Here is a 16,184-nt window from a genome sequence, read left to right as displayed (position 1 = left end):
TGTTGAAGCGTGAATCCAAGAACTGGAACCAAAAACCCAAAAAATGAAGATAACAAAAAATCTTAAAAATGGACAAAACCATAAATGAAATGGCATCTTTTCTGGAATCCTTTCTAATATTTATCGAGATACAACACTAACATATATATGAATATGTGCGTTTGTTCTGATGTTTGGCCACGAAGCATACGAGTTAGTGAGAAAAATGTCGGAGCCTAGTGTTTGCGTTCCGTGATTTGATGGTTTATTAGTTTATATTATTAGTTTATATGTATTTACTTGATATCTTTAACATAAATTCAAAAAAAAAAAAAATAATGCCTAGTGGAGCACATTTGGTACACTATATAGGGTATTACGTGAATTATGATGTATTGTTCTAGAGAAAATACATGTTATATGTCACCATTTATATAATCTTTTACAAATGAATATGGTATCAAAAAGCTATTATGGGAGTTTTTTTTAATTTTTAATTTGGTTGATAAGATTTTGACCCAATTATATCTAGTCATATTCTAGGATGGTAAGCAAATTTCTAAGTTCCGATATGCATGTAGCACAATCATTGTTTAAATACAGGGCTTGGTGTTTCACTGTATTAGAAAAACGTACAAGTATTTTTAAAAATAAAAAAATATATTTAAAAACCTTTCTTAACTATACATAAATTTACATATAAATAATTTTTTACTTAGAAGTATTTGTGACTTACAATTAAATTTAATTATAAGCAATTTTTTGAAAATCGGACCAGATTAGCCGATTTAATCGGAAAAATTGGGAACCAATCTCAAATTTGGTCCGGTCATAATATATTAATCAGGAATGAAAAAAATTGATAAATAACTCGTTAAACCGACCATTTTCACCAAAAACTGAAAAATTGGTCCCAATTTTTACCCATTAATAAGGTTTTTTTTTCCGAAAAAAAGAAAAAAGTAAAAAAAAGAAAAATCAACTTGATAAATTGGCTCAAGTATTGGCAAGACCAATTTGTCTTCCTTCCAATTCAAGTGTTGCTTTTAAAAGAGAGGAGTCATATAAAGTTTTCCTCAACTTCCAATGTGGGATAAGTTGTGTAACATTTTGCAATTTTATATATTTAGCCCTTGTTTGAGCCCAATTTTTGGTGAAGAGTGATTTTTTGAATAGTGTATTGATGGAAAATGTGTGGTTAAAAATAAGAAAAAGTTTTGGATTTGCATGTAATATTATTTTATTGAAAAATGTGTGGTTGAAATGATGTCAAAACACTGTTGAAACATGCATTCTAATTGGTAAATATTTATTTATATTTATTTTGAATTAGTAATACTAAAATTTAAAAAATTGTTGTTGTTGTTATAATATTTTATAGTTTGTTGGAGTATTTATTTATTTAATTTTGATATACGGTTCGACCCCGGGTCAACCCCGGTTCAATCATTTGACTGTTGACCTTTTCCTTTTATGGGTCAATGTCCAGGTTGATTTTTAAAACATTACTTATAAGTGATTGTTTTATTATTATTTCTTTCTCTCTTTTTTTTTGGTTATAAGTAATTTTTCGTTTAAATTTTTTACTACATTGATTGGATTCAACAACAGAAGTGCGAATCCATGGCTCACTTCGATGGATGCAATTTCCCTTGTTTATCTATGATAGGAAGTGGAAATTAATAGAACTTTTGCATATAGATTTTGGATCTAGGCTTAGGCTAAGAGAAAAATTTCTATAATTCCACTCACTTTTACCACTTGTTTAATTGTCTTTAATTTACTGTAAAAAGTATATTTAAACTATGTATTTTTTTTTTGTTATTTATTTTTTACATTTATAGCCCTTTAAAACTAAATAATATTTTCTTTTCATACCTCAAATGGTACTTTATAAATAGAACATCTATTATTCTCACACCAATTGGTGAGCTTGTGTGTAGGTCCATGTACTTTTGATGTCGAAAATTTTGATGGAAGCTTACCATCTATTATCCTAAATCCATATTCATGGACCAAGGTAGAAAAATCTTCTTCTTCCTGGATTTTTCAAGTCATATATGTATGCATGTCGTCCATGGCTTTCTACCTTTATAATATGATTCTTAAATTTTAGGTTGCCAATATTATATTCATAGATGCACCTGTTGGAACTGGATTTTCATATGCAAACACTTCACAAGGTTACTCTTCCTCAGACATTAAATCGGCAAAGGATATTTTCACATTTCTTAGGAAGGTAAGTCGGCATTATTTATCATAGATATTTCATTCCTAGGTGGAAATTAAGGCAATAGAAATGATGTTTTATGTGGAACTTACTAGTAGTCTTACACATTCACACCTATATGCACTCCCCCACTATTTTAGGTTAGCGCTAACAATATATTAAGAATAATGCAATGCAGTGGTTATTGAATCATCCTGTGTTTATCAAAAATCGTCTATATGTTGCGGGTGAATCCTATGGAGGCAAACTTGTTCCTATGGTTGCCATGGAAATATTACAAGGTAATATATATGAAAAATGAAAAGAGAAACTTACAAGATTCTAGCTCCACGTCTTATTATCCACCAATCAAGCTTGATTAATTGTTAATCTTGATTGTAATGCAGGAAATGAAACAGGACTTCAGCCACAAATGTCCTTCCAAGTAATGATTAGTTGACACAAATATACGAATTTCTTCTTATTATTTGCCAATAATATAAAATATATATTTTGTGTTAATTTTCGAGGACTTTATAATTGAAATAGGGATACATTATTGGCAATGGACTAACAGATTCAAACATTGATTTTAATGCACGAATTCCATATGTTCATCGCATGGCACTTATATCCGATGAATATTTTGAGGTAATCTTTCTTATTCAATTATTTTGATGACAAAATGTTGCATATTGCATCTTATTCTCTTGTAATTACTTGACACAATTTCAGTCGGCAAAAATTAATTGTGATGGAAAATATTACAATCGTGATCCAAATAATCTACAATGTACATATGCCCTTCAACGGATCCAAAAGGTAACATTTTGCATCTTATTTTATTTTATTTTATTTTTTATTTCTTTTTAATATTTATTATGGTTGTAAACATTAAATATTGCAGTGTTTAAGTCATATAAACCAAGTTCAGATTTTGGATCCAAAATGTGGAAACAGAGCTCCAAAACCATATGATTTTGGATGGGATCTAACATTTTCGAATGACAATTCAATTGACCACCTCGTCCTTCCAACTGCGGATCAAGAGTGTCATGTAACTTAATTAATCCTCTATGTATATATTTCTAGACAAATTGGTTTTTCTACAAAATAAGTTAAAATTTACTTTGTCATTGAAGAAAGAAATTTATAAACTATTTTTGGTAGAGAAGAAGCTTAAAGTAACTTTTTTTTTAAGCTTAACCGTGCATGCTCAATTTCTCATTAACGGATTTCTTTATACAGAATCAAGATTATTCAGCATCTGATGTTTGGGCAAATAATCAAATTGTTCAAAAAGCTCTTTATATTAGAAAGGTATGTTTTATTGAAAAAGATGAAAGATTTAATATTTAGTATGATGCGCTAGTAATCAAGGAAAATAGTAGATACGATCAAAGTGTTTACAATAACCTCGTAATTTGATCATCAGGGAATGATAACAAGGTGGAGAACATGCTCCGACAGGATATCATATAATCAGAATGTAGAAAGTGCTCTCGAATATCATAAAATTTTGATCAAGAAAGGATACCATGTTTTGGTATTCAAGTAAGTTATATTGTTTTCTTTATTAAATAGAAATCTTGACTTAATTTATTCAAAGTTTAATCTAATTGATCCACTAGATATATATATATGTTGGTTTAAAATTATTGAAGAGAATTAAACAGAAAACATAACTACACAAATATGTTAATTTGGTAAATGTTTTCTAATTATGCTTCCTTTCTTTCTAGTGGTGATCATGACATGGCTGCACCATACATGGGTCCTTTAAAATGGATTCACATTCTCAATCTGACTATTGATGATGATTGGAGACCTTGGCTTGTTAATGGCCAAGTCGCGGGGTTTGTTTCTTGTTCTTAATGATTGTTATATATACATAAATATATAAATATTGCATGGTATTGTTCTCAAAATTGTAACCTACTCTACCCCTTGTAGATACACAGAGAAGTACAAGAAAAATGACTTCGATCTCACATTTGTAACAGTCAAGGCAAGAAAAGTTTAAATGTGTCATTCCTTCCACTGATTTGAAGAAATACAAGAACTAAAAGGTGTGTTTTTATTTTACAGGGGGCAGGACATACAGCATCAAGTTATAAGCCTAAAGAATGTCTAACAATGCTTCATCGTTGGCTCTCTAGACGTCCTTTATAGGCATGGGTAGACTGGAATGTTTGGGTTGCATTTGTGCCTCATCAATCATGTCTGAAATGACTTCTCTTTTATGCTATAAGGATTGTGGTTCATGAAAGTTACAACGTTAGAAAAATAAAGTTCTTCATGTATTGCTTTTTGTTTGTTTTGAAACCCACAAGTGTACGAAGTTGTTGACAAGAAATACGTGATAAGTTGAGTGATTGTCCCAAGTGGAATAGATACCAACTTAAGTGTACTAGTTTTTTCATCAAATTTGAATTATTGTAACACAATAGAGATGATTTTGTTGTAATTACTTTAAGTTATTATACAAATTATGTAAAAGCATTTATTTTTATTTATGTGGAATGAGTTTGCTGGACTTACAATTTCCACTGTTGTTATTTATTTCCAATTCTCAACTGTGTAATTAAATTCTATTCATGCGTTCATATTATAGTCAACTTTCTTTTCCAATATAAACTACGTCTATCCTAAACATGACCCGGTCCAATTCCTAGTCTGAATTCATATGAATAGCATGCATTAAACACATGATTATCGAAGAGAATACATATGCCATACATCTTATTCCTAACATCTATTACCCGTGTGTTAACCTTTCTGCACTATTGTGAGCCTCCAAAAACACTACAACAAGCAACCAATTACCTAATTAATGGCCAAGGAATTAAATAAGGTAAGAAGAACACAAAATTAATCAAAAAACACATGAATTACTAAGCTACTTTTTTAATTAAAAATTATTTTAAAAAAATCATTCGTCTTCACCCAATACGAGGGAGAAATTAGCCTACCATATTTTGATATGAATTATACAAAGAATATCGAAAAGACAATACCCATAAAATGGAACGATAGAAGCAGCTTGATAAAGAATTAATTTCTTGGTCTTGATCTTAGGTCTCGAGCTTTAAATCTTCAATTCTTGATGTTATTTCCTTGTAATCTCGTACTAAACCTCTTCCTTGCTCTCTAATGTGGTGTCTCTTGTCCTTGATAGCCTCAATTAGGTGAAATAGGTTCTAGAATTTCACACCAAAGGAGATTAAGTCATAAAGGGAGACCAGTCTCTCAGTGTAAAATTTCAATCTCAAGCATACATGGGCATCTTGGGCATACATGTATCCCTAGACCCATTTGGCCTCAGGTTTAGGGAAAGGGTGGATTGCGCCTGCGTGCACAATGTAGGGTAGTTTAGGGCTAATTTTGCAATCTGGTCCCTAAAATTTCGATAATATGCATTTTGGTCTTTTTTGTTCCTTTCTAGTCCTTTGCCTTTCTTTTGCATTCAACTGACTCCTAAACTCTCCAATCATTGATATGTGGCCGATAATCTTTTGAAGGTTCATAATTTAGTCTACGAATTATAGAGTTCTTCCATTTTCTCTCTAATTTAGTCTACGAATTTCAAAGTTCTTCGATTTTAGCCCATTTTCTCTCCTTTTGTCAATTTCATCATTTTCCATAGATTTTTACCCAACAAACAAAATATATACATAATAAAGCCATGATTCACCAAAGTGAACAACAAATACTTTAATTAACAATCCAAAAAGTGTTAGAAAATAAAATAAAATAAATTATCAAACACTCCAAGCTTGAACAATTATTTATCCTTGATCAAAGTATAAATTAACTTAAATAAAATATTTAACAAACTTTAATTAAATAACATGTCGTTGGTCTTAGGGTTGAAATTTCTATGTCAAAACTATGAACAACTTTAAAATCACATTGCTAAATCAATTTTTAGTTATCCAATGCATAATCGACGTGTATGTGAAAATTCATTTAAAACATCATAAAGCCATAGAGTAATTCAAGTCCCAACCTTCAATAATCAAATATTTCCTTTCTTCACTCATAAGATACATATCCCAAACTTATTCCTTTTACCTTGTTTCCAACGTGTGATCTAAAGGCTGAGATTATATACTAATCATCACCTTCTAGTTTGGATGGATTTTTTTAATTGTAATTAGACATATTAACAAATGATGATTCTTCTTATTTTTTATTTTTTCAACCTCTCTACGAATCAACTAGGCTAATTCATGTTAAATGTCTAATTTTCTTAAACAAATGTTTTGAGCTTAATCAATGCATGTGGTGCGTGTTCTATTTCATGTACTACCATTATCCTTTTTGAGTTTCTTTTTGGGATATTTTATATTTGTTCTCAATTGGGATCTTTTAGGGGTTGCTTTGCTAATGAATCATGTCAGCTTTTTTCCTTTTTCCACAATGATTAATGTAATATTCCTTATTAAACACCTATTCTCAAAAACGGACATCTAACTTAAGATTTTCACCTTGTATTTTTTTTTCTATTCTTGTAGGCCTCGAACAATCGACACAAATATTTAACATTTATGAAATCTACATTTATCTCAATGTCTTCTTACAAAAGTTCAATGACTCCCAAACTATCCTATAATTGATTTAAGAATATAAATTGTAGGAATTTTCTCTGGTTTACATCTTATTTCTACTATTTTCAACCTATTCATCAATGTAAATCAAATTAATCCTTCATGATGCAAGTTATAAGTCAGTGCACATAATAATGTCAAATTTTACATGAATATGTATAAATCAACCCAACATGCAACTTTTTCAAAATTTATAGCTAACACATGATTCTGGTATAGGCACCATAATTGACAAGATTATCCAACCCACGCAAGTACAAAAGATAAACAATAAGTTGAAATTAACTTATATTTCTAATTATTTTTCCCTTTTTTGGCTCTTTGCACATGAAAAATAACACAAAATAGTAAAAATAGATAACATACTTGATGTTCTCCAACCAAAAACTTATAATAGTCATTGGTTTCAATGTCTAAAATTATATCAATAACCAAGCTTATAAAATGGCAAAGAATGGAACAAATGAGCCCTTAATATTAGCATGAAGGTAGTAGCTTGAATGTCATGAAAATGCTGGATCTAGATTATCCATACTACTATGTCCTTTCCCTTGTTCAGTGTTGGGTTGTGTGTTTTAATTGTCATGTTTATACAAAATAAAGAGAAATCAATCATTAGTAATATAAAAGAATTAATAATAAGTTCAAACATCTCACTACTTTTAGGGCAATATGGGAATAAATATTTCTAACTACTAAAAGTAGTAAAATTTTATTAATCCCACTAACAAGAAAGCATAATAAATAAGATGAAAGAAAACAGCGTTGCCTACCAATAAACGCCTGTTTCTAGTCATTAGCCCTTGTTATTTTAACTATTCATGGTGGTTTGAAAAGAGGGTTTTTAGCCTTACAACGACTATACTAGCAGAGATTTCTTGATTTACCTTTGGGCCTCCAAATTTTATAATTTTCATGATGGTCCTTAATTGTTTCAATTAACCTACCAACTCTTTTTTTGTCTTTTTTTGTAGCAATGACTTTCATAATCATTATTTTCTTCATGGTCAACTCTCTTGCCGTCTTCAAGGTAAGCATGTCGCATGAGTGGATTATTCATGGCAAAACTTTATTGTTTGTCCTCCATCCTCAATATAATCTCACCTTTTTCAAAATTCATTAGTCCATGTCTGGTTGTTAAGAATGGTCTTCCTAAGATTACTGACATGTATTAATCTTCTTCTATATCAGGTATGATGAAATTAGTTGGAAAGATGAAATCTCCAACTCTGATGAGTATATCTTCAACCACTCCATGAGGATTTTTGATTGACCTATTATCCAGCTGTAGAGTTCTTGAAGTTTTCTTTGGATTCCACATTCCTAATTTCTTGTACATAAACATGGCATCAAATTAATATTTTCTTCTAAATCAAGATGTGATGGCATTGCTCGTATTCATGGTCTTGATGAAGTAATGGCGGGTGAATTAGTAGAATTTGAAGAAGGTACATGCACTATATTTGTAATAGATTAAGTTATTACATCAAATTTTAAATTTCAAATTTAAATGCATTATGTCCACACAACATCATTTCATGATCCAACCCAGAAGAAAATTGAAATTTTTGAATAGTTACATGAATCTTCTGAATCTAAAGTCTACTTTAAATGAAATTATGTTCAGGTTATATATTTAAAGTTAATTTGAATACGCCTTTCTTTTACAGCAAATGTTTTATATTGAATGAATAATGGGCTATCAACATGCCAATGAAATGACACAATAATGACCAAGCAATCACGATCCTGATCATGACATGAAAATCATCACACATTCATGATCATGTTATAAGTTATTGAAGTGATCGGATTCAATCACGATGCTTATGGCACAATTCCATAGGGCAATGGAAAAATAATAATAATAATAAATCAACCGCACAGGTTCTGCACTATAAAGCTCCTCTACACTTAGAATGATTTATAAAATTATGATTGAATGGGATTATTTTTTAGTACTTGATAGAACTTACTCCATTGTTGTAGATGTACGAGAGAACAGAGCTTGAAGAAATGAAGAAGAGTAGGAGGAAAGAGATTTAGAGTGAAAATTTGGTTGGGCTACTTTAACTGTGGTTGAAATTCCTTGCATTCAGTTCCATTTTCCTGTGTATTGGATTGGACTTTATCCCTTCAAAAGAAGCCCAATTCCAGAAATGCCCAAGGCCTGATAACAAAAATGGTTTGAACATTGACCCATAGAAGCTAAACGGTTAACAAGTGAAAATTACACTCAATCATATCTTTTAAGATCCAATTTCAAAAAATCATATTAAAAGTTTATTTATACAAAAATCAGATATTAATTCAAATCACAATTAAATATTTTAATGCCGATAATATTATTAAATATAATTAATATACCCTAACCCAACAAACCCTAATTCACTTTTACAAAATCTTAATTTATCATCTTCATTTCTTACCATCCCTCCGACGACTCTACACGGTTGGGGTGATGGTGGTAGATCTGGCATTTGCGTACAGTGGTGGTACAGGTGATTGATAGCGGTGAGGCTTTGGTTTTAGTTGTCGGAGTGGTAGTGGCGGCAGCTTTCATATTTTGGCGGTCGACGGTGGTGGTTGTGGTGAATTTGGCACAATGGTGTGGTGGTATTTTTCTATGATGTGTTGATTTGATTTGAGGTGGTGATATTATTGTCGAGAGGAGGTGGTGGTGGTGCTAAACTAATAACAAGATTTTAACTTTGTTTTTTATCTTCAAAATGATTGATAGATACATTGGCGTGGGAGAAAATGAAGAAGTACAACTATTCTACTATTTCATTGAGTCCGAAAGCAATCCTAAAATGGACCTTCTCTGCTTTGGATGAGTGGTGGACCGGGTTGCTCTGGTTTAGTTGGCATCTTTTATGATATTGGTAATCTCTTTTAATAAACATATGTGAATTTTTGGAAAATCTTGAAAGAGTAGGAGATGGGGTGGGGGGGGGGGGGGGGGGGGGGGTGCTTGAAGCATGAATCCAAGAACTAGAACCAAAAACCTGAAAAATGAAGATAACAAAAAATCTTTAAAATGGACACAACCATAAAAGAAATGACATCTTTTTTGGAATCCTTTCAAATATTTATAGAGATAAAACACTAGCATATATATGAATGTGTGTGTGTGTGTGTGTGTTCTGATGTTTGGCCAAGAAGCATATGAGTAAGTAAGAAAAATGTTGGAGCCTATTGTATATCACTATTTATATATTCTTTTTCAAATGAATGAGGTATCAAAAAATTGTTATGAGAGTTTTTCTATTTTTAATTTAGTTCATAAGATTTTGACCTAGTCAAATCTAATAACATTATAGGTTGGTAAACAAATTTCTAAGTTCTGATATACATGTAGCACAATCATTGTCTTAATACAGTACTTGGTGTTTCACCGTATTAGAAAAACTTACAAGTATTTTTAAAATAAAAAATTACTAAAAAACTTTTCTTACCTATACGTAAATTAACATACCAATAAATTTTCATTTAGAAGTATTTTTTACTTGTAATTAAATTTAATTATAAGCAATGTATTGAAAATCGAACCAGATCTGCTGATTCAATCAGAAAAATCGGGAATCAATCTCAAATCCAGTCCAGTCATAATATATTAATCCGAAATGAAAAGATCGATAAAAAACTTGTTGAACCGACTATTTTAACCAAAAATCGAAAAATCGGTCCCAATTTTTACCCGTTAATAAATTTTTTTTTTCAAAAAAGAAAAAATCAACTTGATAAATGGACTCTAGTATTGGCAAGGCCAATTTTGCCTTCCTTCCAATTCAAGTGTTTCTCTTAAAAGAGAAGAGTCATATAAAGTTTTCTTCAACTTTCGATGTGGGATAAGTTGTGTAACCTTTTGCAATTTTATATATTTAATAATTGGTCACCTCTTTCTATTAAAGAAATTTTGGCCCCCAAAGCACAAATAATTTCAATTTGAACAAAGCAAATTATTTTAAACACATCAATTGCTATCTTTTGACGTTTTAAAATAAATTATAGGACAATAAATCTAATTATAAATATTGATTTATATTTATTTTGAATTAGTAATACTAAAAATTAAAAAATTGTTGTTGCTGTTGTTGTTGTTGTTTTAATATTTTATAATTTGTTGGAGTATTTATTTATTTATTTTTCATATATGGTTTGACCATTTGACCCTTAACCCTTTTTCTTTTTTCGAGCGATGTCCAGGTCGTTTTCTAAAACATTGATTATTAGTGATTTTTTTTTTTTTAGTTATAAGTAATTTTCTACTTGAATTGTTTTACTATATGGATTGGATTCAACAACAGAAGTGCGAATCCATGGCTAGCTTCGATGGATGCAATTCCGCTTGTTTATCTATGATGGGAAATGGAAATTAATAGAACTTTTTCATATAGAATTTGGATCTAGGCTCAGGCCTGGCTTCGGATAAGATAAAAATTTCTATAATTTCACTTACTTTTACCCCTTGTTTAATTGTCTTTAATTTACTGTAAAAAGTATATTTTTAACTTTGTATTTTTTTTGTTATTTATTTTTTACATTTATAGCCCTTTAAAACTCAATAATACTTTTTTTCATATCTCAAATTGTACTTCATAAATAAAACTTATATTATTCTCACATCAATTGGCGAGTGTGTGTGTAGGTCCATGTACTTTTCGTGTCGAAAATTTTGATGGAAGCTTACCATCTATTATCCCAAATCCATATTCATGAAACTATAATCCTTTTGTCAATATGATCCGATCAATTATGAGATATGGAAGTGTGTCAATCTTGATCATCGATCATATCTTTCATTCACTATTAAGTCTATATAAGTCGAAAACTCATTTTTCGACTTCTGAGTATACCTTGGCCAAGGTATTCATTATCGACTTAATTGAATAAAATGCAAATCATTAGCTCTTACTATCTAAGAGCGACGAATCTTCTGTTGGTCATTCACAACCTTCATATAATTCTTGACATATTCAAATGATGCCGTATTAGTGGCTTTTGGCAGAGCAACATCCAACACCGTTAAAGCATGACTGTCCTCATATAAGGCACTATGACGACCTCAAGTCAAAGGACCAATTTCACTACCGAACGTTAGAGATTAACCACTGACACTCAGATAGTTATCCATGTGGAATCTCTTAGCGGGTCTCCAATGTTTTGTTCTATAACAAAACATCCACGCATTTATTTAAGTGTTATTACACTTTAACTTGTAAGATCAGCTACTCACTTCACAAGTAAGAAATGCCACATGTGATGGTCTATTCATAATAACGATATTCATATGTTTATGACCATAGATTATTTAAGATCCAATCATATGTAATTTGCATCTTACAATCACAATTCCTTGATCTCAGAACTTGAATCTTGAATCTTCGGACTCTGTTATTTAACATTATTTATCAGAATATTAATTTAAATAAATAACAAATCTAGCCAAAAATAAATACATTAAACATATTAAAAATATTTACGACCTAAATCGATTAGATTTAGCGCATGCCCTTGTATTACAGGAGGAGCCCCAAGCCATTTTACCGTTTCACTCTTTCTTTATCTCGGTTTTTCACTCTCTTACTCTCTTCTCTCTCTCTTGGCTGCGCAATTCATTTGTGAGTTTTTTTTTTTTTTGGCCTTATTTTTCATTCCTTGTGAATGAAATTTTGTTCTTTTTTTATTTCAATGGTTATGTTTCCTCTTCTCTGGAAGGAAACTGGATAGTGAAGTTTAGGGTCAATTGTGGGTAAAATGAGAGCAAAACTGAGCACTAAAAGCCTCTTGATCAGATGTGCTTGATGTTTGCATACAGTTTTGAGCATGTTGGCCGTGTAATTTGTGGTTGAACATTTGGATTTGTGAGTAAACTTGTAACAAAGTGGTATCAGATGTAGGGCTTGAGAAATCGATAAAACTAACTGATCCATGACAAGAAGATCTATTCTCTGACCAGCGAGCCAGAGTTGAGGCGCCTGAGTGGCATAGGCTTCTTCGTGCTGTCCATTAGAACCTTCGATGATCGCCCGCATGGGCATGTGAAAACCTGAAGGAGCTTTTCTTGGTTGCTGAGCCTTTTGATAGCGGTAGGCAACATAGGGCGTAAAACGTAAGCCCCAGAGTGTTAAAAATCTGCATTTCTCTGGTAATAACAAACTATAAATTTGTTCGCTCAGTGTTTCTTTTCAAAACCATATACTTATAAATAATGATGTGGTGGAAACTATTATGACAATTGTCATTTATTGATGCCTAGGTTGTTGATTTATGAATTTTGTTATCTGGCTGTGACTTTTTTGGGGAATTCATAGTGTTTAGTGCTTATTACTTGAGCTGCTATTTCCTTTATAGTTGTTCGGGGCTTTCTTGTTGAAATCATAGCATAAAATACATTTTTCCAGGACCTTGATCTCAGAACTTGATTCTCATGGAATCCCATGATTATAGGATAGAGAATATTTTTTAACAAAAAATAAGAAATAAAAAATTTATGGTAATTTTTGTATTTTCTACATATTTCGCAAAACTTGATTGTGTTTTTTTGAGAAGTTATTTGCATTCTGGTTGTTTTGATATTATTCTATATAAATTTGTGCATTTTTTTGGATGAATTGGGTCCTAAAATTTACAACCCACATATTTGATTTAGGGGTCTTTAATTGAAAATGTGATTTTTCGATTTCACCTCAGAAGATTAAAAGAATTTTGGCACAACAAAAGGTTTCTAAAATCATAGATGATACTTTTATATTAAAAGAAATGATCTAATGAATTAACTTACACTACTACTAATTTATGGATCGAAAAAAATTGAAACATCTTTATTATTTAACCCATACTGGAAATTAGCTTCTTGCTTGAAAGATTTTTAGCTTTAAATTTGATCTTTCGAGGGATCTGAAAGATAAGTTAGATTTCTTTAATAAACTTGTTCAAGATATAGTAAAATTGTAGTGAGAAAGTGCACAAGAGTATAAGGTCATTATTTTGTTAAATGTTATGTCTGGAACATATAAAAAGATTAATAATGCAAATAATTATGATAGAGATATTAATGACATCAAAGATTGTTATTTATTTCTTAGAGAGTAAGGAAATTGAATCAAAAGCTAAAAAATTAGAAAAAAGAGGTCAAGAACTCCATATATTGAAAGGTACGTAAATATATGCAGGGTGGGAATCATGATAGTCAAAATAGTGGTGAGTTGAGTAGTAATGATGGTAAAAATAAGTAAGGACTTGATCAAAGTCTACAGCACAAAGTAAAATTGGTCACTTAATTAATGATTACTATAAAGAGATGAATAAACAGAAGGAAAAAGTGAGAGATAAGGCAAATGTAGTGTCTTCTTCTAATTCAGGTCTGAGTGAGGTTTGGTGTTCATGAACCCTATTGACGACTCTACTGAATTAAATCTAACTGTGAAATCCCATTTTAATGAGTAGGTAATTGATTCGAGTGCATTCTTTCATGTGACATCTCATAAAAATTTGCATGAATCTTATTTAGGCTTTATGTTATTATGTGTAACAATCTTGCTTGCATAGTTGCTCGGATAGGTAACTCTTAAGTGAAATTTGATACTAGGTATGTGCTTATCTTGAGAGGGTAACATATATTTCTGAAATGACTAAAAAATTAATTTCAGTATGTTAAGTAGAATAAATGTGGATGATTGGCAAAATTGAGAATAAGATGCTAAAATTGATTAAAGGTGTACTTGTGACTTGCTAAGGACTAGGAAGAACAATTATGCTATATGTACATCAAGGTTGACACCTTGGTTTATACCGATGTAAATTGGCAGATTTTAGTGCATTGACTTTAATAACAGTTTTTTTTTTTTTTAATTAATGACCAGATTTTTGACTTACAGTGGGGTGTAAATCAAGGTGTTCACAATGGGTGTAAAAGTAGCTTAATTCTAACATGAAATGGAATATATGTTATCATTAATGAAGTGATTGGAGGTTTAGATTTCTATATTTCCTACGTCAACACTGATGACATGCATATATATAGCAAACAATTCGACTAGTGGCCAGATAATTAAAAAGCAAACAAAACAATAATAAACATCCAAACAATTAAACAAATTGACGTTAATTTAGTTATTCAAACTAAAAACATCATAACAAGGGAAAAATTAGCCATAAATGATGTTGGAATTAAACACGCAAAAGTTGAAAATATCACCAAAATTTGACGTAACGTGATTAACTTTTTTCAACATGAATCTGCCATCTTTTCCTGGCAATTTCTCTTCTCTGTCTGCGTGTCTTTTCTTCGTTTTTTCCTCCAGCAAGCTGCCGTTTTCTCTGTGTATAATCTCTCTCAACTTTTCTCCAAGAACTGCCGAGTTGTCTTGCAATTTTTAGCCCTTTTTCTGCCTCGAAGTTGCTATAGGTTTTTGTGTTTCCTTTCTGCCCAAAACAGCCGCAATTCTTGACTTGGAAAAGAGACTCCCAAACAAATCAGCCGCCAACTTTATTCTTGTGAATATATTTTCTCCAGCAAACTGCCTTCAAATTCTGCCTCTTTTCTCCCAGCAGCTGCTGAATTTCTTTCTTCCAAAAGTCCCCTTGCAGCCGCTACTTACGTGTGTGTGTGTATGTTTCGCACGGGTTAACTCGCTAACAATTAAAGAGGATCAGAAGATTGTGTAAGGGACGAAACCTCTTGAAACAAAGTCCCAAAAAGGGGTGTTCTTTTATTGGCGATGAACTTTACAATTGGAAACGAAGAACAACGTGCCTCCAAGGGGCGCAAGCACACGAGTTACAGAAAGGAAAGTGTTTACGTCTAAAAGCTAAAGAAATGAAAATTACATATTCTCTGTTCGAGAGTTTTGGATTCGATCCTTTGCTTCTACGCCCTTTCTCCCTTTTATACCTCATAGACGATCTCTTTGTGATTAACTACTCTGAAAACTGCTTGATCGTCCTATAACTACCCACTTTCTTTGTAGTGGCCATTTTGTCATGAAACTGCCTTTTAACTGCTGCCATTATCTTTCATCGTTCAACTGCCTTCTATTGAATTCCTTGAGTTGTGGAACGTGATAAGGCTACTTTAACAACTGCCTTGATAACTGCATTCCTTGATAATTACGATACGTTATGTTTGTTGACACCTTGGGCGACTTGAAGGTTTGGGCGAGAGTAGAATAACAGCTCTGGGCGACCGTATGACACCCATTCGTTCAGATTCTGAGCGACTTGCAAACTTGGGCGATGGCATTACCGCATTCTTGGGCCCCTTGTTTGGGCCTTCACCTTGACTCGTTCGATTGGACTTCATTCTTTGGGCCATCCGTTTTGGGGATTCTCCAATTGGGCTTTACTCCTTGGGCTGTTCGACTTGGGCTGAATTTTTATGT

At 31.6% G+C, this 16,184-nt stretch overlaps 1 protein-coding gene across 6 annotated transcripts in view; it reads left to right on the top strand.

Annotated features, from left to right (window-relative positions):
- The window catches only part of LOC111372429 (serine carboxypeptidase-like 17), a 65,494-nt gene extending 60,790 nt beyond the window's left edge, over nucleotides 1-4,704 (top strand). For 2 of the 6 annotated variants that reach the window (XM_022994779.1, XM_022994778.1), the window contains exons 4-15: nucleotides 1,923-1,999; nucleotides 2,096-2,218; nucleotides 2,373-2,490; nucleotides 2,596-2,633; nucleotides 2,738-2,839; nucleotides 2,924-3,010; nucleotides 3,096-3,245; nucleotides 3,437-3,508; nucleotides 3,624-3,742; nucleotides 3,931-4,044; nucleotides 4,142-4,196; nucleotides 4,277-4,704. In XM_022994779.1, coding sequence (XP_022850547.1) covers nucleotides 1,923-1,999; nucleotides 2,096-2,218; nucleotides 2,373-2,490; nucleotides 2,596-2,633; nucleotides 2,738-2,839; nucleotides 2,924-3,010; nucleotides 3,096-3,245; nucleotides 3,437-3,508; nucleotides 3,624-3,742; nucleotides 3,931-4,044; nucleotides 4,142-4,196; nucleotides 4,277-4,360 — 1,139 coding nt within the window. In that variant the 3' untranslated portion in view covers nucleotides 4,361-4,704. The other 4 variants (XM_022994782.1, XM_022994786.1, XM_022994785.1 and 1 more) reach the window with 4 other exon arrangements.
- The last annotated feature ends 11,480 nt before the right edge of the window (nucleotides 4,705-16,184 follow it).

This window comes from Olea europaea, chromosome 23, assembly GCF_002742605.1.
Source record: "Olea europaea var. sylvestris chromosome 23, O_europaea_v1, whole genome shotgun sequence".
NCBI lineage: Eukaryota > Viridiplantae > Streptophyta > Magnoliopsida > Lamiales > Oleaceae > Olea > Olea europaea.
The sequence above is the reverse complement of the archived record's forward strand: the minus strand, read 5'-3'. Positions and strand labels throughout refer to the sequence as shown.